The 24,747-nt window shown below is 42.6% G+C and overlaps 1 protein-coding gene across 1 annotated transcript; it reads left to right on the top strand.

The window, feature by feature from the left end:
• Positions 1-3,459: 3,459 nt before the first annotated feature.
• SPTSSA (serine palmitoyltransferase small subunit A) lies at positions 3,460-24,547 on the top strand. The gene is made up of 2 exons (XM_082834114.1): positions 3,460-3,626; positions 23,282-24,547. Exons 1-2 carry the CDS (start codon positions 3,524-3,526, stop codon positions 23,383-23,385), a joined length of 207 nt encoding a protein of 68 aa, XP_082690240.1. The 5' UTR covers positions 3,460-3,523; the 3' UTR covers positions 23,386-24,547.
• Positions 24,548-24,747: the final 200 nt, after the last annotated feature.

Raw genomic sequence — 24,747 nt, forward strand, 5'->3', positions numbered from 1 at the left:
AGCAAGACTCCACCCTGGAGCAAGCCTCCTAATTCATCCTCTCCAGTTCCATACATGGGTCCTGTGGATTGCTGGTGAAATTGATAAGCTTTTTCTGCCTGATGATCCCTACCCAGCTTTAGGCAGTCTCTCCCACTCCCCCTTTTCCTTTTCCAACTGTCCACGTCAACATCTTGCTCACTCTCAGCAGAAGGCCTTACTTCCTTACGGAGACTGAGGCTGTAAAGTAGGGAGTGCCTTAACTTACTCTTCCATGTTTGTGTCCATCTGGCTCCCATCTTCTTATCCTTCCCCTCTTAGGAAAAGAGCTACTGATTCCTGTTTATTAAGGCTTTAGATCTGGCCTCCCCATCCCACCATTTGCACCAGTATTTTTACTCTAAGCTCATAAACTTGCTCACACTTTCCCCATCTGAAAATCAAACCAAACCAAAAACTCTTGTTATCACCCCCTCCCCCCACTTCCTGCAAAGATAAGGCTGATCAGCTCTCTTCTTACCTCCCATTCCCTCTCTAATCCGGTTTCTGCCCTTATCACTCCACAGTGAATGAATCATCAGTTGAACCCCATGTGGACAAAACAAGCAGGCACTTCCCTGCCTCCTTTCCCTGTCCTCCCCGAGCCATCTGATTTACTGGCTGTCCCTTCCTCCCTTGGCTTTGCCCATTTGTCTAATCCTCCTCGCTGTCAAATCCGTTAGTTCCTTCTGAGTGCCCTTTATTGGCTCCCTTTGGACTCTCGTCCCCGAAATGCAGCGTTGCTGGGTTTATTCTGTGCTCTGCTTTCCCCACGCTGGCTGCTTTCCCTGGCTGACCCCGTCTGCAGTCATGGCTTCAATTACCAATGCTGATTGAAAATTCACATGCCTCTAGCTCCTGTTCAGGCTTCTCTGAAGTTCCAGACCCTCATGCCCAACTGCCCCCTGGACACCTCCACTTAAATGTCCCTCAGGTACCTCAGACTCAGCCTCTTCCTAATAGAATTCATATCTTTTCAGCCAGACTTCTTCTCCTGGATTCTTTGTGAATATTGTCATTATCCAGGGAACCGGCCTCTTTTCACCATTCCTAGTCAGTCATCAACTTTAGAGCGATGGAGGGATTTATGTTCACTGGAATCCCGGGGAAGCTGAGGGATGGAGATTGGCTTGGCAGATGCAGTGGATTGGGGGGCTACATACAGCAGGGAGGACTACATGGTAGGAATGGCACTTAGAGAGCTGGCCCAGTGTGGGAAGGGTAGCTATGGGTGATGCTTCCAACCTTGTGTAAACTTCACCGAGCATCACCAAGGGCAGAGGTACTTGGAATTCTTGAAGAGAAAGGAACAAGGGAGCTTGCCTGTGCCCAAACAGATCTGAAGAGAGATAGCTCAAAGAGGATCAGGGGCAGAGAGAAGCCCAACACAGTAAGATTCAGAAGTGGGAGGGCTGAGAGTACTTGGATCTCTCAGGGATAAGGAGGCCCCAAGTGAGCGTGGTTTATATACGTCCCATTTACAGTTTCTACCTCTGTAAGGTCTCCAACTGGACCCTCTTTTCCTCCAGGCTATTGCTCACTCCCATGTCTTGTCCAAAAAGCGAATCTTATTAAGACGTTGGCTCTTTTTTTAAATAATAAATTTATTTATTTATTAGTTTATTTATTTGGCTGCATTGGGTCTTCGTTGCTGCGCATAGGCTTTCTCTAGTTGCAGTGAGTGGGGGCTACTCTGTTGTGGTGCGTGGTCTTCTCACTGCGGTGCCTTCTCTTGTTGCAGGGCACGGGCTCTAGAGCGCAGGCTCAGTAGTTGTGGCGCACGGGCTTAGTTGCTCCGCGACATGTGGGATCTTCCTGGACCATGGCTCGAACCTGTGTCCCCTGCATTGGCAGGCAGATTCTTAACCACTGTGCCACCAGAGAAGTCCAAGCCATTGGCTCTTTTAACTTTTGAACAGTAAGTTAAAAATTCCTTAGCTCCTCACACAAGGTCCTTCAGGATATGGTCCCTTGTTACTATCTAGCCCCATCTCTTGCTGCTGTCTACACATTCTTTTTGCTTTAGCCACGTGAAATTCTTCCAGCTCTTTAAAAGCACCAGGCCTTCATATAGGGGTTCCATAATCCTGTGATGTAATATACTCCCCACCCTAACCCCATTCATTCTGCCATTTCTGCTTTTCCTTCAATACTCAGCTCAAGCACCATTTCCTAGAAGACTTTTACAACCCTAATCTGATTTTCTCTGGGCTATCAAGGCATCCTACACATAACATAAAAATGCCCTTTACCGCATCTCACTATAATCAGTTAACTTGCTTCTCTTCTCTGGTAGACTGGGTACATTATGAAGGAAGATCTCAGTCTATCTGGCTTTCTATCCCCAATGTTTTGCTCATGAACAGTACTTGATATTTCTAAATAAATAAATAGTGATCAACCATCAAAGTTGTAAAGTTTGAGCAGAAGGCTACTTAACCTAGAAACCATTTAACATCTAAATAGCAGGCCATTAATTGTGTCATTTCACACACTAATCGTGCATCTTCATTCCTGAAGGTGAGTGCAATGTTGCTGGCCCATTTGCCAGTGGGAAAATCTGGACTTTTAAGAGTGCATCTCCAGGAGGTATCTGTCCCACATACGGATCTCAAGCAGTCTGTCATCTGCAGAACCGACCAGATCCCCATCCTTCTCCCGGTCTTGACCTACACGGCACCTTTCGCCACTAAGAGAGGTGGGCAGATTGACATATTTATGGTAATCTCTCTCTTGTCTTTAGGTTAAGGAGTGCACGGGGTATGTTGGTTTATGTGGGTGTGCTTTTGTGTGTGTGAGCCCGCGTGTGGCTGGGGAAGGAGGAAGAGGGCAGTGTGTGCATCATTCTTCACAGATGCCTTTCCTGACCGGCTTGACTGGGAGATGCTCGCCTCCCCACCCTCTCCGAGCACCTTACTCTCCCCCTCTGCACCGATCACAGCTTTTCTGGCATTTGTGAATGCCTGTCTCCTCCCCTAGATCGTAAACTGCAAGAGGTAAGGATCCTAATATGCTCCTATTCACCCTGTAATTCCCCCAGCCCAGGAGGACGCCTAAGGCGTCACTGGTATTCCACAAATATTTCTTCGACTGGCGTTTCTGGGCCCGACTCGGGGGACCCACCGCGTAAGGGAGCCACGGGCAACCCCCGCGGCAGGACCCCAGCGGGCACTACCGCCCCCCAACCAACTGCCGGGCGAGGCGGGGCCGGGCGGGGCACTCTCGCGGGGACAGTTCTGGGGCTCGCGTGGGCGCAGCCCCGTGAGGGGGAACAGCGGGCGCGGCGCGAGGCCGAGGCCTGGCCAATAAACGCCGGCCGGGCGGGGCTCGCGGCCGGCTGCCCGGGAGCGCGCGGGGCTGGGCGTGCTCACGGGTGACGCTCCGGGCCGGGCCGGCCAATGGGCGCGGGGCAGGCGGGCCTGGCGGCCAGGGGCTCTAGGACGCGAACGGGAGGCCGGCCGGACAGACTGACGTTTGGCTGCAACGCGGGAGGCGCGTGGCAGGGATGGCGCTGGCGCGGGCCTGGAAACAGATGTCCTGGTTCTACTACCAGTACCTGCTGGTCACGGCGCTCTACATGCTGGAGCCCTGGGAGCGGACTGTGTTCAGTATCCTGCACGGGCCGCGGGCGCGGGGCCGGGTCGGGGCGCGGGGGCCCGGGCGGCATCCTCCCGGGCCCAGGGCCTGGCGGGCGCGGGGCGGCGGGAGGACGGAGAGGCGGCCCCGCGGGAACTGCGCGCGCAGACTCGCCTCTTCGCGGCGGGCACGCGGGACCGAGGTCTCGGGGCCGAGGGTGGCGCTCCCGCGGTTGGGGGTGGGGTGGGGGACGAGAACTCTTTTGAGATCTGAGGTCGCCGGTGAGTCACTGGACCGAGGTAGAAGCGCCTTTATTGCTGGCGGAGATCCCCTAGGGCGATGTCTACCTGGTGTGCCCTCGCCTGCACTTCGGCCGTGCCAGCCTTTGATTCAATCTCCTGTTCCCGTGGGAGGCAGGGACCGTGTAAGTGGAGCAAATCGCTCCCGGCTTGGACGCTTTTGACCTTTAGCTGTCCCTGATTTAGCTGGCTTTGGTCCTAATAAGAATGCTAACCAGTTTATCGGCTTTTAAGTCAGGTTGTGAATTTGTGCTCATGGCATCCCAATACAGTTTTTGAAAGCAGTTCGTTAATCACCCCTTTTTGGTCTTCAAGATGGTTTAAAAAGTCTGTTCTACTCATTAATTCGATGTTTGCACAATCCGTAACAGTCGAGCCCGAAAAGGAATATGTGGTTAGTTGTAGATAGTGTTTGAAGCTGTGTTTTCGTAGATGGCTAATAACTACTCGTTAACGACTATAGAGCATTTACTACCAGCCAAGCAACTGTGCTAAGTGCTTTGCCTGTATCTTAACTCATCTAACTTTCATAAGCTCAATTAATAACTCAAGGTTGTGAAGAGAGGCTTCCTGAAGTCTGTCTTCATTTGTCTATGTTGACATCCCTTGATATTATTCTTGCAGAATAAATACTAATGAGAGATAACTTTTTAAAAAAACTTGAGGGCCAATATGAAACAACTATTTTATATAGCATGCTTGCTTCATACAGGGCCTCTCGTCTTCAGTGTGGTTTAGTTTGGAGTAGCTTCAGAACAACTTTGCAAATACGTGGTAGAGTGACTGAGGTAATTTCATTCCAAGCCTTAATAAGTGTGTTTATTTGTCTTGAACAAATAGGATTGAACAAATAGCATAGGATTGTACTCAAAGCTGAGTCTTTTGTCTCAACACTTTGAGGCATCTTAGCTGCTTTACAAGGAAATTTAGTTTTATTATTGTTGGCATTTCTTTCCAAACCTGGAGTTTAAGAAGCAGAATGCAGAGTTTGGATTTAAAGTCTGAATGTAAAGTATGCCCTAATTTCCTGCACCATTTACTTGTAGCTGCAGTTTAGTTTCACTCTAAGTTCTATAGGTTGGAGCTCATGAGGTCATCCTTGTAAAATGTATACTAAAATATATACCACCTCTTGACTCAGTTAAAGTTATTAAAAAGTGAATTTAAACATAAACAATGTTGTGCTAAATCGAAACTCTTTAAATCAAGTTGAATGTAGTGCCCCACTTTCAGAGTCCACACTCTAATTTTACTCTTAAAGGTTTTTGTTGGCACATAGATAAATGCTATGGTGTCAGTGGTGTTAAGGTTTTTCTGTATTATATTGCAATAGTAATAGTGTCATAAATACCTCCGTGTTTTTCTTGGGGGGGATGGAGAAATAAATTACGAATAAATTATGAAATGATATGTAGTACCTCTGTGGGTTTTTGCCTTTGAAGCATTTGACTTCTCATTGGTTTATGGGACCACATGATTTCATTAAAAAAAAAAACCACACACACTAGTGAGATTTGCAACCAACCTGAAAGAGACCTGCTGGGACCTGTTGACATCTACCTCTGGAGGGGAAGTTTTAACATGTTTCGAAAGTCCCCTTTCCCTATTGGCAGCCATCAGTGGGAAAGGAAAAGACCAGGTTTTGTAACCAAGACATGTTTTGTAACCAGTGAGACACTCCCTGTAGTGCCTTACTGGGTAACATTGTAATCATGCTGTTGAGGGGAGCTAGAAAATTAAAAATCTTTGTTAAAATAATTGGAAGCATAAGTAAAAGTTATTTTAGCGTTGTTCTTTTAATTAAAAAAACAAAGGTTTATTCTGTAATGGCTTCTTATGTTTCCATGACATTTTATATTTCTATTTATTTTAAGCAAAATGCAGGCAGTTTTTTTGGTTTATGTTTAGAATTAGATTCCCCCTGAAAGACAGTCCATGTCTCTTCAAGGAAAGAGTTTTTTTTTTCCAACCACAGTGCTGGGCACACAAATAATGCTTGACAAACATTTTTTTTTTTATGACAAACATTTGTTTATATGTTGATTTGTCATTTCAAAGAAATTTCAGAAGCACTGATTTTAAGCCACTTTTAGAGTAGCTTTGGAACTTGACTGTTCCTGATGAACAACATTCAGTTCTTGTAGAGAATTCAAGCTTAAAGAAGTAGAAAAGGCTATAGATTGAAAGAACTTCTTTGATTTATTTTGGAGATGTTAACAAAATTTGCCTTGCTCTGTCTACTCATTTGTAAAACATGTACATTTGCTGAGTTCTGTATTCCACAAGTATTGTATACTTTCTAATTGCCAGATACTATTCTAGATAGTAGGGATTTACCTGTGAATAAAACAGATAAAAATATTTATTCTAATCCCACTAGATAAATAAGTAAAAAATTAGATTATTAGATTGTTATAGCTGTTATGGGGAAAAATAAAATGGAGAGGAGGACAGGAACTAGGAAAGAGTCCATGTTCTTTGATTTTTAGTTAGAGTGGTCAGGGAGGGGACATTTAGAAAGATTTAAGCAGGGGAAAAATTCCAGAGGATCGAGCATTCCAGGCAGAAGGAACAGTAACTAGGAATGCCCTGAAGCACCAGCATATCTGGCTTGTTTCTGGGATAGCTGAGTCGCTGGTGTGTCTGGGGTAGAGTTAGTGGGGGTGAGTAGTAGGAAAGGAGGTCATATCTGTTCCCATAGGGCCTCCTAGGCATGGAGTGAGAGTTCTGGAGATGAAGGGAGGTGCTCATACCTTTTGAGTAGAGTCACTCAAATCCAGTAACAGTTTTTTCACTGACATTTTTCTCACTGACATTTAAATACAATAAGTCCCCTACATACAGACGAGTTCCGAGAGCGCATTCGGTTAAGTCCAATTTGTTCGTTAAGTCCAACAAAGTTAGCCTAGGTACCCAACTAACACAATTGGCTACATAGTACTGTACTGTAATAGAAAACAAATACAAAAAATAAAGAAAACATTTTTAATCTTACAATACAGTACCTTGAAAAGTACAGTAGTATAGTACAACAGCTGGCATACAGGGGCTGGCATCGAGTGAACAGACAAGAAGAATTACTCACTGGAGAAGGGAGAGGAGGTGGGAGATGGTAGAGCTGAAGGGGACTAACTGTATTTAATAAAGTAGGAAAATAAACCACAGGAATATACATTTTTCCTTTCCCCATGAGACTCAAAGCTCTTTTCATTTTGAATGGGAAAAAAAATCCTAGGAACAGGGTTTTAAAATTTATTTTAATTTAAAAAATTTTCAACATCCTGAGTTCTGTTCTAAGTTTCCAAGAAGATGGACTTCATTTCTTCAAGGAAATTAGATCCAAGTTCAGGAAAAATTAGAATTGACACATGTTCTCAGGTAGATCCCTGCCCCACCCCTTGTTATTCCGCTGAAAGAGCTGGGCAGTGAGTGCTTTGGGATGCAGGGCAGGAAGAGCATGGCGGACTCAGAGAACTTTCAGGGAGGTATTTGAGTTCTTTGCTTTATTTTCTCCTAGGTGGGGAGAAGGTGTGGACTGGGGTGCAGAGATGTGTTGGGATGGTGAGTACGCCAGGCTGACTTGGCTGGAGCAGGGATTCTTTAAGGCAGAGTGGGTGGGAAGTAAAGTTGAAAAAGCAGGTTGAGACTGGTTTTTAATTGAACAGACACTTCTGTGCATACCTTGTGCCAGATGCTGGCCTAGATGCTTGTGATGTATCAGTGAGCACATGAGACAGAGATCCCTGTCCTTGGGAAACTTTGATAATGAGTGAAATATATAGTGGGAATTCCCTGGCAGTCCAGTGGTTAGGACTCTGTGCTTCCACTGCAGGGGGCATGGGTTTGATCCCTGGTCAGGGAACTAAGATCCTGCAGGCAGCGAGGTGTTACCAAAAAAAAAAAAAAGTGAAATATATAGTATGTTAGGTGGTAAGCATTATGGAAAGCAGAAATATAGGTCAGGGGGATAAGAAATGTGTGGATGGGATGGAGTTACTGTTTTTAAAGAGGATATCAGGAGAGGCTTCATTGCAAAAGCATATTTGAGTAAAAAGATAAAGGAGGTGAGGGAGTTAGCAGGGTAGAAATCTGAGGGAAGAGCAGAGCTGGCAGAGGGACTAGCCATTGCAAAGTCCCTGAGTCCAGAGCCTGCCTGGCATGGATGAAGGCCATCACTGAGGCAGGTATGGCTAGTGCAGAGTGAGTGTGCGGGAGAGTCCTAGGAGGTGAGGTCAGACTCTTTGGAGGTCCTGGAGGTCTTTGTAAGGACTTTAATTTTGGTAAAAAAGGGTACTCTTGGGCTTCCCTGGTGGCGCAGTGGTTGGGAACCTGCCTGCCAATGCAGGGGACACGGGTTCGAGCCCTGGTCTGGGAAGATCCCACATGCCATGGAGCAACTAAGCCTGTGTGCCACAACTACTGGGCCTGCGCTCTAGAGCCCACAAGCCACAACTACTGAGCCTGCGCACCGCAGTGAAGAGTAGCCCCCGCTCGCTGCAACTAGAGGAAGCCTGCATGCAGCAACAAAGACCCAATGCAGCCATAAATAAATAAATTTATAAAAAAAAAAAAAAGGTACTCTTGGAAGGTTTGATAGAGGAGTGATCCAATCTGGCTTTTTAAGTTTGAAAAGATTTACTTTGGTTGCAGGATTTGGAATAAATTAAGGGTGGCTGGAGGAGGCAAGGGTAGAAGCAAAGGTAGATATTTTGGATTGAGATAGGCTTTGAATGATAATGAAAAAAAGCATTCCTTTTTTTTAAATTAAAAATTAAAAAAAAATTACACAACTTTAAAGATTACTTTCCATTTACAGTTGTTACAAAATATTGGCTATATTCCCTGCATTGTACAATACATCCTTGAGCCTGTCTTACACCCAATAGTTTGTATCTCCCACTCCCCTACCCCTATGTTGCCCCTCCCCCTCCCCAGCGCTATATTTTAAGCTGTATGTTCTTTTCAGTAGCGACTAAGTTATTTTCTCAGATTTTCGCTGTATCCTCAAATGCTTGAAGCTAGAATTGAGAAGGATTTTTCTTCACCTGTCAATATACTAGAGTAATTAACATGTTTGACAGTTTATTTTATTTATTTTTTATAAGTTTATTTATTTTTGGCTGCATTGGGTCTTTGCGCATAGACGGCGGGGGGTGGGGGTGGCGAGCAGGGGCTATTCTTCATTGCGGTGAGCAGGCTTCTCATTGTGGTGGCTTCTCTTATTGCGAAGCATGGGCTGTAGGTGCGCAGGCTTCAGTAGTTGTGGCACTCGGGCTCAGTAGTTGTGGCTCGCAGGCTCTAGAGGGCAGGCTCAGTAGTTGTGGCGCTCGGCCTTAGTTGCTCCTCGGCATGTGGGATCTTCCTGGAGCAGGGCTTGAACCCGTGTCCCCTGCATTGGCAGGTGGATTCTTAACCACTGCGCCAACAGGGACGCCCTATGCCATTTCATTTGATCTTCCTTTTGTAGAAATGAATGCAGTTTTCCATTACCAGGGAGGGCTAAATGAGGAAAGCTGAGCTAGGAATAACTGTAACTGATAAATTATTTTTAATTAAAAAAAATTTTTTTTTGTAGCTGAGTCGTGCAGCATGTGGAATCTTACTTAGTTCCCTGACCAGGGATCAAAACGGAGCCCTGTGCAGTGGAAGCGTGGAGTCGTAACCACTGGACCGCCAGGGAGGTCTCTGTAACTGATAAATTAATACTTCCAACCCTCCAGCCCAGTGGTATTCAGACTTTTCATTTGTGCATTCCCTAAAAGAACAAAAAGCACATACTGTGTATCCTCTCACTCATTTAAGTTGACATCTGAAATCTTTCATAGTGAATTTAGACAATTAACAAAAGATTTAATTTTTTAAAAAAAATTTTTTAACATCTTTATTGGGGTATAATTGCTTTACAATGGTGTGTTAGTTTCTGCTTTATAACAAAGTGAATCAGTTATACGTATACATATGTTCCCATATGTCTTCCCTCTTGCGTCTCCCTCCCTCCCTCCCACCCTCCCTATCCCACCCCTCCAGGCTGTCACAAAGCACCGAGCCAATATCCCTGTGCCATGCGGCTGCTTCCCACTATCTACCTTACTATGTTTGTTAGTGTGTATATGTCCATGACTCTCTCTCGCCCTGTCACAGCTCACCCTTCCCCCTCCCCATAACCTCAAGTCCGTTCTCCAGTAGGTCTGCGTCTTTATTCCTGTCTTACCCCTAGGTTCTTCATGACATTTTTTTTTCTTAAATTCCATATATATGTGTTAGCATATGGTATTTGTCTTTTTCTTTCTGACTTACTTCACTCTGTATGACAGACTCTAGGTCTATCCACCTCATTACAAATAGCTCAATTTTGTTTCTTTTTATGGCTGAGTAATATTCCATTGTATATATGTGCCACATCTTCTTTATCCATTCATCCGATGATGGGCACATAGGTTGTTTCCATCTCCGGGCTATTGTAAATAGAGCTGCAATGAACATTTTGGTACATGACTCTTTTTGAATTTTGGTTTTCTCAGGGTGTTTTTGCTAAAACCTTAAAACTATAATGTTTTTCTTATACAATTCATAGAACACATTCATCACATGACCTGATTGGCAAAGCTGGTCCTCACTGTGAAGCCAAATAGGCAAAATCAGTCTTAATTTCTGTCAGAAAAAGCTCAGTGTCATTTTTCTGTTCAAATAATTGTTATGTAAACACCTTCAGTCCTGTCTCACTTTTTTGTTGTTGCTGTTTTATAATTTTATTTGACAATCAGTGGTTAGTTCTCATCCACATTGACTATAGGTTTTTCAAAGTGGTGACAGGTACTTAGGTAACCAACGTATAGAGTTTGTTTGGTAAACCTTCAGCTTCATGTTTTCTGGACAACCGCACAACCACACGTGGATACAGTATGGGACATTCCATAACCCTTTGGCCGAGACAGCTTTGTTGAAACTGTTGTCACTGTGCACATCTGGAGCTCCTGTCTCCTTCATGGCAGATTTCTGGATCTCTTTCAGTGCCTGAGGGGCACGCTTCTTGAAACCCACTCCATGGGTGCGCTCCTGAATGTTGACAGTGGATTCTCTGGTCACTACCTCAGTGATGGCAGAACGGCCCCTCTCACCATCCTCCTTGCTGGAGGCATTTTGCCGGGCCCAGATTGCAAAGGTGTCTCATTTCCAAATTCACATGATTAGATGGATAGATAGGTGAGGTTTGGAGCTGTGCCAGGAGTCTGTTACCTGAACGAAATAAAGTACAATGTAAGTGAGTTACTATTCCTTTGTTTGCTGTCCCAGAGGTTATTTTATGCCCTGGGGAAATGCGTAATTGTAAGATTCTGGAAGTAAAGTGAGAGAAGTGAAGTTGTAAGGGGGGGGCGGGGGGGGGGCGGGCGGGGATGGGAAGGAGAACTAGCAGATCACAGTTCTCAGATCAGCTTGAGGAGGGAGTACACTGGAAGCTGAAGATTTGTAAACTGATTCCCCTTAACCGATTCTAATCCTCTGAAAAGTCTTGTTCCTCCAGGGCTCCTGTGCTTTAGTTTGAAAACAGCTGCTCTAGCCTGTTTGACACTGCCTGGATATTTGGCTGGCTATGTGAGAATGTCAGACTATCCCTTGTCTGTACTCCTTAGGATATTATAACTTTTTCTTTAGTAGGAAAAAGTTCTTTTCTTTCAGGAAAGGTGGAAGAGAAAAACTATGCTACCCAAGAACTAGGTGATCTGTACTAGGATGTCAGGGAAAGTCATGGGAGGTTGATGGCAGTGGGGACAAAGCACATACAGATGATCTACAGTGTTTCTGCATGTGATACCAGTGATTTTTCAGTAGAGCTGAATGTGGATCCTGTCTCCACTGCGTCATATTCTTAAAGACCTTGTGACCTCCTCCACCCCACACCCCAGCTCAGGGTTTGATTGTTGTAACATTTGTGGTGCTTAGGAGCAAGGATAAGATAAATTCTTTTTTTTTTGGCTACGTTGGGGTTGGGTCATCGTTGATGTGCATGGGCTTTCTCTATTTGCAGAATGCGGGGTTACACTTCGTTGGGGTGTGCAGGCTTCTCATCGCGGTGGCCTCTCTTGTTGCGGAGCACGGGCTCTAGGCACGTGGGCTTCAGTAGTTGTGGTGCGTGGACTCAGTAGTTGTGGCGCAGGAGCTTAGTTGCTCGGGGCATGTGGGATCTTCCTGGACCAGGACTTGAACCTGTGTCCCCTGCATTGGCAGGTGGATTCTTAACTACTGCGCCACCAGGGAAGCTGAAGGTAAATTCTTTAGATTAAAAAAAACCCCAATGCTCAATTTTAATAATTAAAACTGTGTTCTAAAAGATCTACTTAAGAGAGGATATATACTTTTCATGAATTGGAATGCTTAAAAAACAGTAGTTATGGGGGCTTCTCTCGTGGTACAGTGGTTGAGAGTCCACCTGCCAGTGCAGGGGACGCAGGTTCAATCCCTGGTCCGGGAAGATCCCACATGCTGCAGAGCAACTAAGCCTGTGCGCTACAATTGCTGAGCCTGCACTGTAGAGCCCGCAAGCCACAACTACTGAGCCCAGGTGCCACAACTACTGAAGCTCATACTCCTAGAGCCCGTGCTCCGCAACAAGAGAAGCCACCAGAATGAGAAGCCCACGCACCGCAACGAAGAGTAGCCCCTGTTCACTGCAACCAGAGAAAAGCCCACGCACAGCAACAAAGACCCAATGCAGACAGAAACAATAATAATAATAAAAAATAGTAGTTATGGAATGATAGTATTGTATTTATGATCAATAGTTATGAAAAGTAGAATTACTACTAATACAAGAATTTTGGCCATCATATGTTGTATGCATTCCTGAAAAATTCTCAAATAAAAGAGTTTATGGGAAAATATCATAAGCCCCTCAAAATCTATGCAACTTCGTAAGCAGGTGCTAATGATTGGCATCTTGGGGGACAACTTGGATAACCTGGGCAGACAGGCTGGGCGCTGCCCCAGGGGCATTAAAAATTCATGGACAGAGTTGACTGGAACTGCTGAAGTGATGGAGATGGTGTGGGCTGCCGTCGAGGAGATGCAGGAGGCAGTGCAATCCTGCCATTAGTTGGGAGCTGTGCTAGCCTGGAGGTGTACCTTTCTGGAGAGGGAGCCCAGGTACAGATGCTAATTTTTAATTTTCTTAAAATAGAGCTAAAAGGACTGCAGCTGCTGAGCTGAGGGATGTTTCTTGCTGAAGATTATAATTCTTTCCTCACTAATCTGGCTCCCCTAATTTACAAAAAATCCCATATGAAACCATGCAGCTCCTGTGATATCCTAGTCACATATGGGTTAATTGATGTTCCAGACATGTGTTATATCAGAACAGATTATATTTTAGAGCAGACGGTAATTTTTCCCCCTTGACCCTGGGACTTCAGATCTTCATGTGATTAATAGAAGCTCTAATTATAAAGACATATAGCGATACATAGCCTTGGTGTCTCTGGGTTCAGAGCTACAAACCATTTCTAGGATTTCAGCCCAGAGTTGAACATGATCATTGCTGGTTTCAGCAGCAGGCTTTTTTGTTTGTTTAGTTTTTAAAGAGTTCATCATCAAGTTGTTCTAAAATCAATTTCCATACTTAAGTATGACCAACACTACAGAAAGCTCAGAGAATGGGTTTTGCTTGCCAACAGTAACCTCTGATGCTGATGTGATATCCTTTACTATGGCCCAAGAATATCAAATTGGCTGACTTACACAGGACTATAACCATATCATTATCTTCTACTTGCTTTCATTTATGGCAACTAGGAAAGCATCAAAAGTGATATATTTGGTAAAAATAAGCTTTCTTTTTTTTTTTTTTTTTTTTAATTTTTGGCCGTGCCACGCAGCTTGCGGGATCTTAGTTCCCCAACCAGGGACTGAACCCGTGCCCTCGGCAGTGAAAGCTCGGAGTCCTAACCACTGGACCACCAGGGAAGTACCACCAGGAAGTAAGGAAGTCCCTTACTTTTGGTGATGGTCTCTAGTTTTTCGAGGTCAAGGGACAAACCCTGCAGTAATAAGAAAGAGTCCTTTTTGGAGCATCATTCAGCAGCTGACACCTGCTTTCCCTTAGAGCTTTGATGGCTTTTCACCAAACAGCCTATGGTAATACTTTGTCAGATACTTTGTTTTCTTTTTTCATTAAGATGGTTTCTTAAAAAAATTAAATTTATCAAAACTTTTGAATATTTCTGAGAATAAAAGTAGGTTTTTAGAGTTAGTTTTACAAAAGGAATTTGACTAATAGAAGATTGAATTGTGTTAGATGACATTTTAGCTTTGTTTTTTAATGTGACCAGGGCCATCAGAGACTGAAAACATTGAAATTAGACTAGTGAAGAGGAATAAATCATACCCACTGGAACGAAGGCCCCTGCCCTTTTCCCAATGAGGAGCTACTTTTGGTTTTTCCAAAGTCTTGCGAATAGGTTGCTAAGGTAGGCGGTGATAGTACGGGGTTACTGGTTAGGGCAGGAGATGTTAGTTACCGTGGTCTTACTTCTGATGTACTGTATTTAACTTTAAAGCATTTCCTCTTTTTTTTAAGTTGCTGAGAAAAGGACTGGGGATGGCCAATCCCTTGTATGGGCAAAAAGTCTTTTATTTTTTCCTGCCTAACTGGGAACTTATCAGCTCATGATTAGCTGGGGATCCCTGTTAAAGAAAACAGCAAACAGCACACAGATATATGGTTTCACATCTATTTGCTTTTTAATTCATTGGGCCCATAAAATATTTATGTTATGTCCAGGTTATAAATAGCCTCTGATTGTTCACGCAGGCCTTGAACAAACAACTTTCGGCAGTGCCTGCCCAATCCTGGCACATTATCTGCTCAGTTCTTGAATGGTTGAGGAAGTGCCTGCTTTGTCTAACAACGCGCTGCAACCGGAAGCAAAGAGCAGCCGAGGCGTTCACTCTCAAGCACTTAACATTCAGTGGTAGAGACAGTTACATACACACAAAACAGAAAAGACATAGTTTTTAATTTTTGAGGTTTTTGGTTTGTTACAGTCTGGATTTCACTAGCTTTATTCTCTATTTCTTGAATCATGGTTCCCCCTCTAAAACATAAACGTGATTAATCTTGGTACAGCTGCTGATACTTATACAAGCAGCAGTAAGGGCTTGGTAAATGGAAAGATTACTCTATCACTTTGTGTATTACCTTCCAATATATGTGTATTATATAACACTGAATATTTACATTTTCTCTCTCTGTGTGTGTGTGTGTGTGTGTGTGTGTGTGCGCGCGTGCGTGTGTGCGCGCGCGCGTGCCTCGGTGTCTCAAAGAGAAGATTACATTAAGGATGATTGAGAACTGGTGCTTAAATCTCCAAGCAAGTGGGATCCTAACATTAATCCAGGAAGGGATTTCATTTTATGGAGAAGAAACTCAGGTCCAGAGAGGTTGTGATGCCTTAGGATTATACTATAAATAACAAGTTAATAGCAGGGTGACCTTGGGCAATTTCCAAACAGAGGTCTGAGTCATAATGTTAAGTGCCCAAGCCCTCAAGCAATAATTTCAATAAAGATTATATTACCTTTTGTTGCAGAATAGATTTGATTCCAAATTTTTATATCAACCCTGAAAGGTAGGTGATGTGTGTCCCCAAACCATAGATAAGGAGACTAGTGATCAGAGAGTTTTTGACACAACCAGGGATTGGCAGAATTGCAGCTCAAGCCTAGGTTCTCTTCCAGTGCCATGGTGATTCCAGTATCCATTTCTTGTACTTCACAGTGTGTCAAGGATACGTTAAACTTTGAGAGGTGTGTTAAAGAACGCAGTGGATTGAGAAATCCACTCAAGTACCCAGATAGCAAATAATAGCTGTTATATTCTAAATGGTGTATGTTTAGCTCTGTTTGTGAGAACATTTCTAAGAAGATGAAGGTCACAAGTTCCCCAGCCTTGCAAATGTCACAATAAAACTGCCATTTGGAATGGTGCCAAGCATAATCTCAGGGAGTATTCAACTCAGTGTATTGGAGCTATTTCAGCTACATGGCTAAAATTGCTTAAATTGCATTTGTAGAAGGTTACTTATTAAAAGGCACTGTTTTGCATGTTTTGCAAGGTGATTATTAAGGCTAGTAGAAATTCCTCATGGTCCCATTGTTTACTTGTTCATTTAATATGAGTTTCACTGTATAGTTAAGTCAGTTTTAAATAGTCTCTTATTTGGGGGGGGAGGGATTAATTGGGAATTTGGGATTAACAGATCAACAACAAGGACCTGTTGTGTAGCACAGGGAACTATAATCAATATCTTGTAATAACCTATAATGGAAAAGAATCTACAAAAGAATATATATATATCTGAATCACTTTGCTATACACCTGAAACATTGTAAATCAACTATACTTCAGTAAAAAATATTCTCTTATGGTTGAGATCTTTAGGATAATTTAGGGGAATAATTTTGAAATTTAATTGTATAGAAAACTTACTTTTAGAGGCTTATTTAATTATTGTGATTCTGGAAATACTTAGGAGAAGTGGGATCAGAATACAGAAACTTTTTTTTGAGGGAAATAGAATTAAAAGTTAAATTTAATAAGTGGCTCTGGGTTAAAGGTTAGGTTTAATGTTATTATTGTTATTATTTTGAGTAGCTAATAATTGGCATTTGCATCTAGGTGCAAGTGACTTTTGGTAATTTTCTGTTTTCTTGGTCAGAATTGAGAGTTGTTTATTCTGTTTCTGAGAGCTAAGATTTTCTGTTTATTTCCTAGTAGCAAATTAGATCCAGTGATGCCTAACCCAAACTTTGCCAGGGAAAAAGATCCTTCAAATAAAACAGTTTTTAGTCTAGTACTATATGCAGTTCCATTTTCCTTTACAGTTCTTACTTATTAAAAAAATAAGTAAGACTTATTAACTATTCAGGCATGCAATAAAAAACCCATAAAGAATAATATAATGAAAGTGTGCCCATACCAACTACTGAAGAAAAACATGCATTTGAAGACCCTTTGTGCCCCTTCTCACTTGATCTCCCTTCTTCCTCTTCCCATTTCACCCCACTAAGTAACCACTATCCTGAATTTAGCATATATAATTGCCATTTATTTGTTATTACTCCACATGTATGCATCACAGCATAATGCTGTAGAAAGTCATGGACTCTAATGTCTAATATTTTAACCAGGCAAAACATCTTTTCAAGTTTTGATAAGTTCTGGGGACTTCCCTGGTGGTCCAGTGGTTAAGAGTCTGCGCTTCCATTTCAGGGGGCACAGATTCGATCCCTGGTGGGGGGACTAGGATCCTACATTTCCTTTGGAGTGGCCAAGAAAAAGAAAAGTTTTGATAAGTTCTTGTTTCACTTGGAAAGATGTCCTGATTTTATATGCATATAAAAGATTAAAGGTTTGACAATTTAGTGTTCACAAAATTGAGCCTAAGTTTCAGGTTCCTGTCTTATAGTAGAGCAATCTCTGTTAAGCTAATTTATGCATGTTGACTGATATATTCTCCATACTAAATAGAAGAATTATAGTGCCATAAAGAGTACGTAATATAATCATTCAAATAGCTGTTTTTAGTTAATTCTTACTTGAATTTGAGCCAATGACCTGAAGATTATTACTATACCATTTCATTTGCTTTGTGTATACATTCGTAAGTCTTGCATAAAAGCTGTTAAAAAACCCAAAAAGCATCTTGAAAATATAGTATTGCTTAGAAACAGATTTTGGTTTTCTTTGCTGTAGTTGCTTTAGAGTTTGTTGGTCACAGTAATATGTGGAATACGTAGAAAGCACCACAGTGAATCTAGAGTCAAATAATGTTTCTTAAGCAATTGCTTTATTCATCAAATATTTGTTAAGCGTGTGTTACGTTAGATGTGGGAGATACAAAAATGATTAGACATTGTTCCTGTGTTCAAGGAGTTGATAATCTGGATGAGATAAATATCAATACATCTACAAATAGGTAATGTCAGGTGATAAGCTCTGTGTGATATGAGTGAAGAACTTGATGAGCATTAGGGAATAGTTAATTCTGCCAGGACGCTGGGGTAAGAATAGAAAAAGTATGAGTGCTAGGGAGAGCCTCAAACGAGAGGAGATGACTAGCTGAGCTCTAAGAATGTTTAGGTTTTATTTGGAGGACTAGGACTTTTCGTACATAGGAAGATATTATAGTGTAATGGTTAAGAACACATTTTAGGAGTTTGACTTGGTTTGGAATTGGCTCCATTGCTTACTCTGATTTCGGGATATCACTGTAGGGCTTAACACAGTGCCGTGCGCACATAGACAAAATGAAAGCTGCCACTGCTGTTATCCTTAGTCACATTATTAAGCCGTAATCAAAGGCAGAGCAGTATGAAAATATAGAACATTGTTTTCTGAGACTCGTGTAATATGGCATGAGTAGGATGTGTGTTTGTTGGGGGATGATTTGGAGTGTTGGGAGGTATGATGGAAAAGCAGCATGGTACAGTTGACCCTTGAACAAGCAGGGATTAGGGGTGCTGACCCCTGCATAGTTGAAAATCCAAGTATAACTTTTTACGGTCGGGCCCTCTGTATCTGTGGCTCCACATCTGCAGATTCAACCAGCTGTGGATTGTGTAGTGCTTTAGTAGGTGTTTATTGAAAAGAATCCACGTATAAGTGGACCTGTGCCATTCAAACCCATGTTGTTCAAGGGTCAACTGTAGATGCTTTTGGTCCCCACCTTGATCCCCTTTGCCAGCTGATGTACTTCTCCCTCGCTGCTGGGAGTGTTGTCTGCTACTGCCTTCTAGCTTCCCCCTTCTCCAGACTACTGCCCTTGGCCAAGGCAGCTGTCTCGCCCAGGTGGTTTTTCCTCAGCCTATCTACAGCCAGTGATTGACAGATTAAGGAATACAAAAGATCAGGCCTGTTGCCTCAAAGCAACACCAACATGTGGTACAATTCATGCTCCAGAGCGCCCTGTGGGAGCTGAGCTCCTGAACCTCCTCAGCTTTTCCCCCTGCTCTGTTCTGTTCTGCTCACTCCCCTTCTGATAAAACTCCCTTCAGAATAACTTATGCAAGAATCCCTGTTCCAGCCTCTCAATTCTTGCCTACTTCTTGCACTCCAACCTAAGACCAGGTACTTGAGCTAGATTGGAAAGGTCCTCAGATGCTTGGCTTAGAATTCCAAGTGCTATCCTAGAGGCATTGGGAAGCATGCATTTTAAAAGGATAACTCTAGTAAAGAGAGACATGGAAAATACCCTGAGGCCTAAAGTGGGAGCTTTTAAGTGATTAAGTAAGGAATGATAAGTACCTCAATCATTTATCATTGATAAGGTAGGGGAACCTGAGATAAAAGTCATTTGTTGTGGTTGGAAAGAACGGAGAAGTCTTAAATAATTTGAATTTGGGGAGAAGGAATCAAAGCAATTTCTAGATTGAGTGACTAGGCAAATAGTTAATCTATAGTTATATCAGATAGTGTGTCAACTATTTTCAAATCGTTGGAAAAATAGGACCTATAGGAAGAAGTAGTTTTGGAGAAAGTTAATGAGTTCAGTTTTGGCTCTGTGAATTTAAGCCCGTCATAGGTGGAAATGTCCAGTATCATAGGAAATACTTGTCTGCAGTATAGAAGGTGGGGTCAGGTCAACAACATTAAGGTGGCTGTTTAAGTTATAAGTGTGTGTAGGCCCAAGACAAATCATTGGGAACTCCATTTATCATTTAGAATCCTTTCAACTGCAAGTATGGCAAAGAATATCTAAAGGTGGCTTATGGCTAAAGGGCGTATTTATTGGCTTATGTATCTGAAAATCCAGTGGTAAGGTGGGCCTCAGGTCATTTGATCAGTGTTCTAGCTCCATTTTTCTGTGATTATTTTTGTTCCACCACCTTCATCTGTCAACTTTGTTCGGAGTTTTGATTTCCTTATGGAGGCAAAGTGACTCCAGTGATTCCAGGATTCTATCAGCAAACTGCATATTCTAGAAGGAGAATCTGTGTTCCTGGATTCCTGGCAGAACTCCTAAACTTTGAGCTGGTTGATCAGATTTGGGGGGTGGGCATTGTTCAAAAGAGAAGATCTTAACTGGTTCAGACCAGTCAGGGCTTATCCCTGGAGTTGGGATAGGGTTAGGCCCACCCAAAGAGCATGGCTCCTGTACTAGCAGGAGGGCTGGAGTGGATGTTTGGGAGAAAAGCACAAAATTAACTCTAATCATCTTACACATTAGTGGCAGACAGGGAAAAAGAGCCAGTGAACTAGGAAAATGGTGCGAGAGAAGGGAGGAGAGCACCAGAGAAGTACCTCAGCCCAGAGCTGAAGGAGTTTTGAAGAGGAAAGATGAAAATAGTGTCAATTCAGAGAGCCATTGGATTTGATAGGAGGTTGTTGGTGCCCTGAGAGCAGTGTCTATAGCCTGGAGAGGTAGAAGGCAGATGGTTGTGTGGGTGATGAGTAATGATATGGAAGCAGCAAGTTTGTACTTTGTTTTTTTTTTTTAAAGAAATTAAGTGGTGAATACAAGGTGGTTGTTTAAGAAAGAACTGGATTAAGGGAGGCTAAAAAGTAAATTAAAAAAATGGTCATAGGGCTTCCCTGGTGGCGCAGTGGTTGAGAGTCTCCCTGCCAGTGCAGGGGACACGGGTTCGAGCCCCGGTCCGGGAGGATCCCACATGCCGCGGAGCAGCTAGTCCTGTGAGCCACAACTACTGAGCCTGCCCCTGGAGCCTGCGAGCCACAACTACTGAAGCCCGCACGCCTAGAGCCCGTGCTCCGCAACAAGAAGCCCACGCACCATAACAAACAGTAGCCCCTACTTGCTGCAACTAGAGAAAGCCGGCGCCCAGCAACAAAGACCCAACTCGGCTAAAAAAAAAAAACAATGGTAGTGGGAGAACTACCCACATGTGACGTCTGCATCTCTACCAGTGCACATCTCCTTCCTGCAAACACCCTCCCTCTTGTGAAGTTCTTCACAGGGAGAGCAGCACCAACCCAGGTACCCCCAACAGGGTCATTGGTTTGGCCGCAGATGTGACACTGGCCTCTGCCGCCATATGCAGTGACCCATTTCCAAAGTCCTGTCCATCTTCTTCATAAATCCCGCTTCAGGATATCCCTGTGTCCAAATTGTCCCGGTCACTATTCTGGGCACTGTGAGGGACACTGAAGGACTAAGAATGTCCACTGTGGCCATCTCCCTGTCACTAAGGCCCTTCCTCCTAACCCCCTTACCCATCACCCAGCTGCTCCTCCTACCCCCCAGAAAAATGTAAATCACCAAATAATGGTTGTTAATCAGCAAGCACTTGCCCTCCCCACCTCGGGACCCACACTTGACCAACCTTAGCTTAAAAGCTAAGACTGAATGCAGGCTGGCCTCTCCCATGAAGACTGTAAAATCCCACTATAAAATCAATATGATTTTTTTTTAAGGCCGTGCTGTGCAGCATGTGGGAATCTTTTTTTAAAAAAAAAATTATTTATTTTTTTGGCTGTGCCAGGTCTTTAGTTGTGGCATGTGGGATCTAGTTCCCTGATCAGGGATCGAACCTGTGCCCCCTGCATTGGGAGCGTGGAGTCTTAACCACTGGACCACCAGGGAAGTCCCCAAATCATTATGATTTTAATTTCATTTCAAAAAAAATGATTATGGGAGACTTTTCACCCATGTTTGCCAGATGAGGGGAATGAACTTAGGGTCTGAGTCAGTTTTGAGCTGTGGCTCTAAAGACAGCTTCTTGTGTGACCCTGGACAAGTCCCCTCTGTTTTGTCAGTCTCTGATGAGTACTAGTGAATAAACATTTCACAGGAAAACCGTAAAGGTCAAGCAAGATAATACATAAAAGAGGTTTGTCAACTAAACTGTTATACAAATATTAGCTGGTAGTAAGCACATTGTTTATTTAAACCCTATATTCTCATAAAGGTATGTAAGGTATTATAGAACTACTAGTATGTAGAGCTGAAAGTATGTAAGACAGGAGGGGAGAGAGAGAGAATATGAATGAATGAATAAATGAATGCATAAAACAGTCCCAGTTCAGAAGTAGTTATTCCCCTTAGCATGACTCTGCAAAGCAAAAAGCCCTCAGGTTTTACATAATTTTTTTTTTTTTGCCATACGCGGGCTTCTCACTGTTGTGGCCTCTCTCATTGCGGAGCACAGGCTCTGGACGCGCAGGCCCAGCGGCCATGGCTCATGGGCCCAGCCGCTCCGCGGCATGTGGGATCTTCCCGGACTGGGGCACAACCCCATGTCCCCTGCATCGGCAGGCTGACTCTCAACCACTGCGCCACCAGGGAAGCCCTTTACATAATTTTTGTTAGCAGTATTTCGTGTGGCCCAAGAGGAGGGCTCCTTGTTGACTTGCATATATACAGTTTATTTATTTTTTATAAATTTATTTATTTTTATTTATTTTTGGCTGCGTAGGGTTTTCGTTGCTCTGCGTGGGCTTTCTTTAGTTCTGGGGAGCAGGGCTACTCTTCTTTGCAGTGCAAGGGCTTCTCATTGCTATGGCTTCTCTTGTTGTGAAGCACAGGCTCTAGGCATGCGGGCTTCAGTAGTTGCAGCATGCAGGCTTCAGTAGTTGTGGCTCACGGGCTCTAGAGTGCAGGCTCAGTAGTTGTGGCGCATGGGCTTAGTTGCTCCGTGGCATGTGGGATCTTCCCAGACCGGGGCTCGAACCCGTGACCCCTGCATTGGCAGGTGGATTCTTAACCACTGTGCCACCAGGGAAGCCCCCTATACAGTTTACATTCCTTTTGGAATGCGGAGAACGGACCACAGTGCAGAATGTTTATGGTTTAGGTTATCAAGGTGACTTTTATTTGATGTTGTTGCAAAGTTTAGTGATAATAATAATAATAAATGTTTAATAGTAGCAGCTATTATCAGTTTATGTCACTAGTATATGATTGATCTTATCTTTGGCTCTAAAGCCAATATCTTAGCCACATTCTAGTTTAAATAATTCTAAAATTCTTGGATCAGACAAGACTTATTGTTCAAGCTTGTAGACATTTTGCAGTCATTAAATACTGTACAATTTTATTCCTATACATTTCTGTTTCCTAGATTGAACAGAGTTACTTTCTCTGCTTCATTTTAAGCAGCCTGATGTTTTGAAATATAATAGGGAGAATAATAGTATGCACCATGTAAGGTGACGGTGAAGACAAAATGAGCTTAAAAAACAGAATGGTGTCAGACATAGTTAAGGTTAGTGGCTATAATTACAGTTATTTGTTCTTTATAAATACTTGGTAGGTATGAGAAAGCATTAAATGAATGGGTGCTTCCACATAGAACAATTGTTGAAAACATTTGGGGATTTAGTTTTGGATAAACTGAGAAAAAGTAAATTAAATGAAGTTTCCTTAACTACAACTCAGATTCCATGCTGGTTTCCATCGTGGGGATGGCACTGTACACAGGATATGTCTTCATGCCTCAGCACATCATGGCGATACTGCACTACTTTGAAATTGTACAGTGACCAAGATGTGACCAAAATCAAGAGGTTCTTTAGGGAAGAGCCACTGTCTGAAGTTGGAACGAGACTTCATCAGATGTCATGAGAAACTCTACTAGATGTCAACATAACCGACCCTCTGAATATAAAGACTAAAATTTATGAGTAGAACAGGAAAACAATCCTGACTCATGTGTTGTGTTCTTTATTTTTAATTTTAAAAGAGGCTCTTGTATAGTAGTTTTTGTCTATTTTAACATTGTAGTCATTTGTACTTTGATATCAGTATTTTCTTAACCTTTGTGACTGTTTCAATATTACCCAGTGAAAGCTTTTCTTAATGTAATTTTGAGTACATTTTAATTGCCTTCTATTTCTAAAACCCAAAGTCATTAGTTGGGCTTTACGGTTCTTGCTATCATATGGCATACCTATCTGCCTGGATATATTTCTACTCTTGACCAAAGTTTTGTAAGTAAAAATTCACGATCTGGGGCAGGGGGCTGGGGAGGGAGGATATTTTCTTGAGAACTATTTACAAAAGACTTACCTGTAAGTTTGAACTCAGGAGTACGGTTTTAGCTATCTGGACTCTACTCTTAACAGCTTTTACTTTAAAACTATTAAAGTGTTTCTTAACAATGAAAAAGAAAGATCTTGCTGAAGTTCAAATAAGGAACATTTCACCTTTTAAATATTTAATTTGCGTGTGGACTCATTTCCAGAAAACTTTGGTGATGGTTCTTGTGACACATGGTGGTGAAGTAGCATTATTATGTAATGCTTCTATATAGCAGAGTTTTTACTAGAAGGTAAATCAATTTCCTCTGAGGGCCATTAGTAACAATGTACTTCTTTAAATTTAGTGTCATGATTGTAATGGGTGCTGCAAATGCATTTGCACATTGTAATATGATGAGATGAATTGTTAAAAACTACAGCAAAAAGAAATGTAAACTTGGTTAAAATCCTCTCACTCTTTGTATTGCTTTTTTTTTAAAAAGATTTTTATTCCTTAAATGTAAAATGACTACCTAATTTTTTGATGTAAACTCATTAAATTCAAAGAGAGAAAAATCAGCTGATGTAGCAGTATTTTTTTTTTCTCGTTGGTTAAATGTTGATCTAATGTTTATACTTCTGGATTGATTGCTGTGGACAGATAAGCAGTAAGTATATCTTAACATGTCTCTCAACATAAAAGTATTGCTAATTTAAAACATTAGACATTTTTTAACATACTTCCCAGAATGTTTTACTATTTAAAAAAAATATGTAAGTACTTTTGGCCCCAAATTGTATGAATTAGACTTTTGGAGTGTTTTCCAGTCCAGAGGTACTAAGTAATATATAAAAGTCTGGTAGTTTTAGAGAATCAATTTATAT

This window comes from Leucopleurus acutus (genome assembly GCF_964270905.1).
Source record: "Leucopleurus acutus genome assembly, chromosome: 1".
In the NCBI taxonomy this organism is placed as follows: Eukaryota; Metazoa; Chordata; class Mammalia; order Artiodactyla; family Delphinidae; genus Leucopleurus; species Leucopleurus acutus.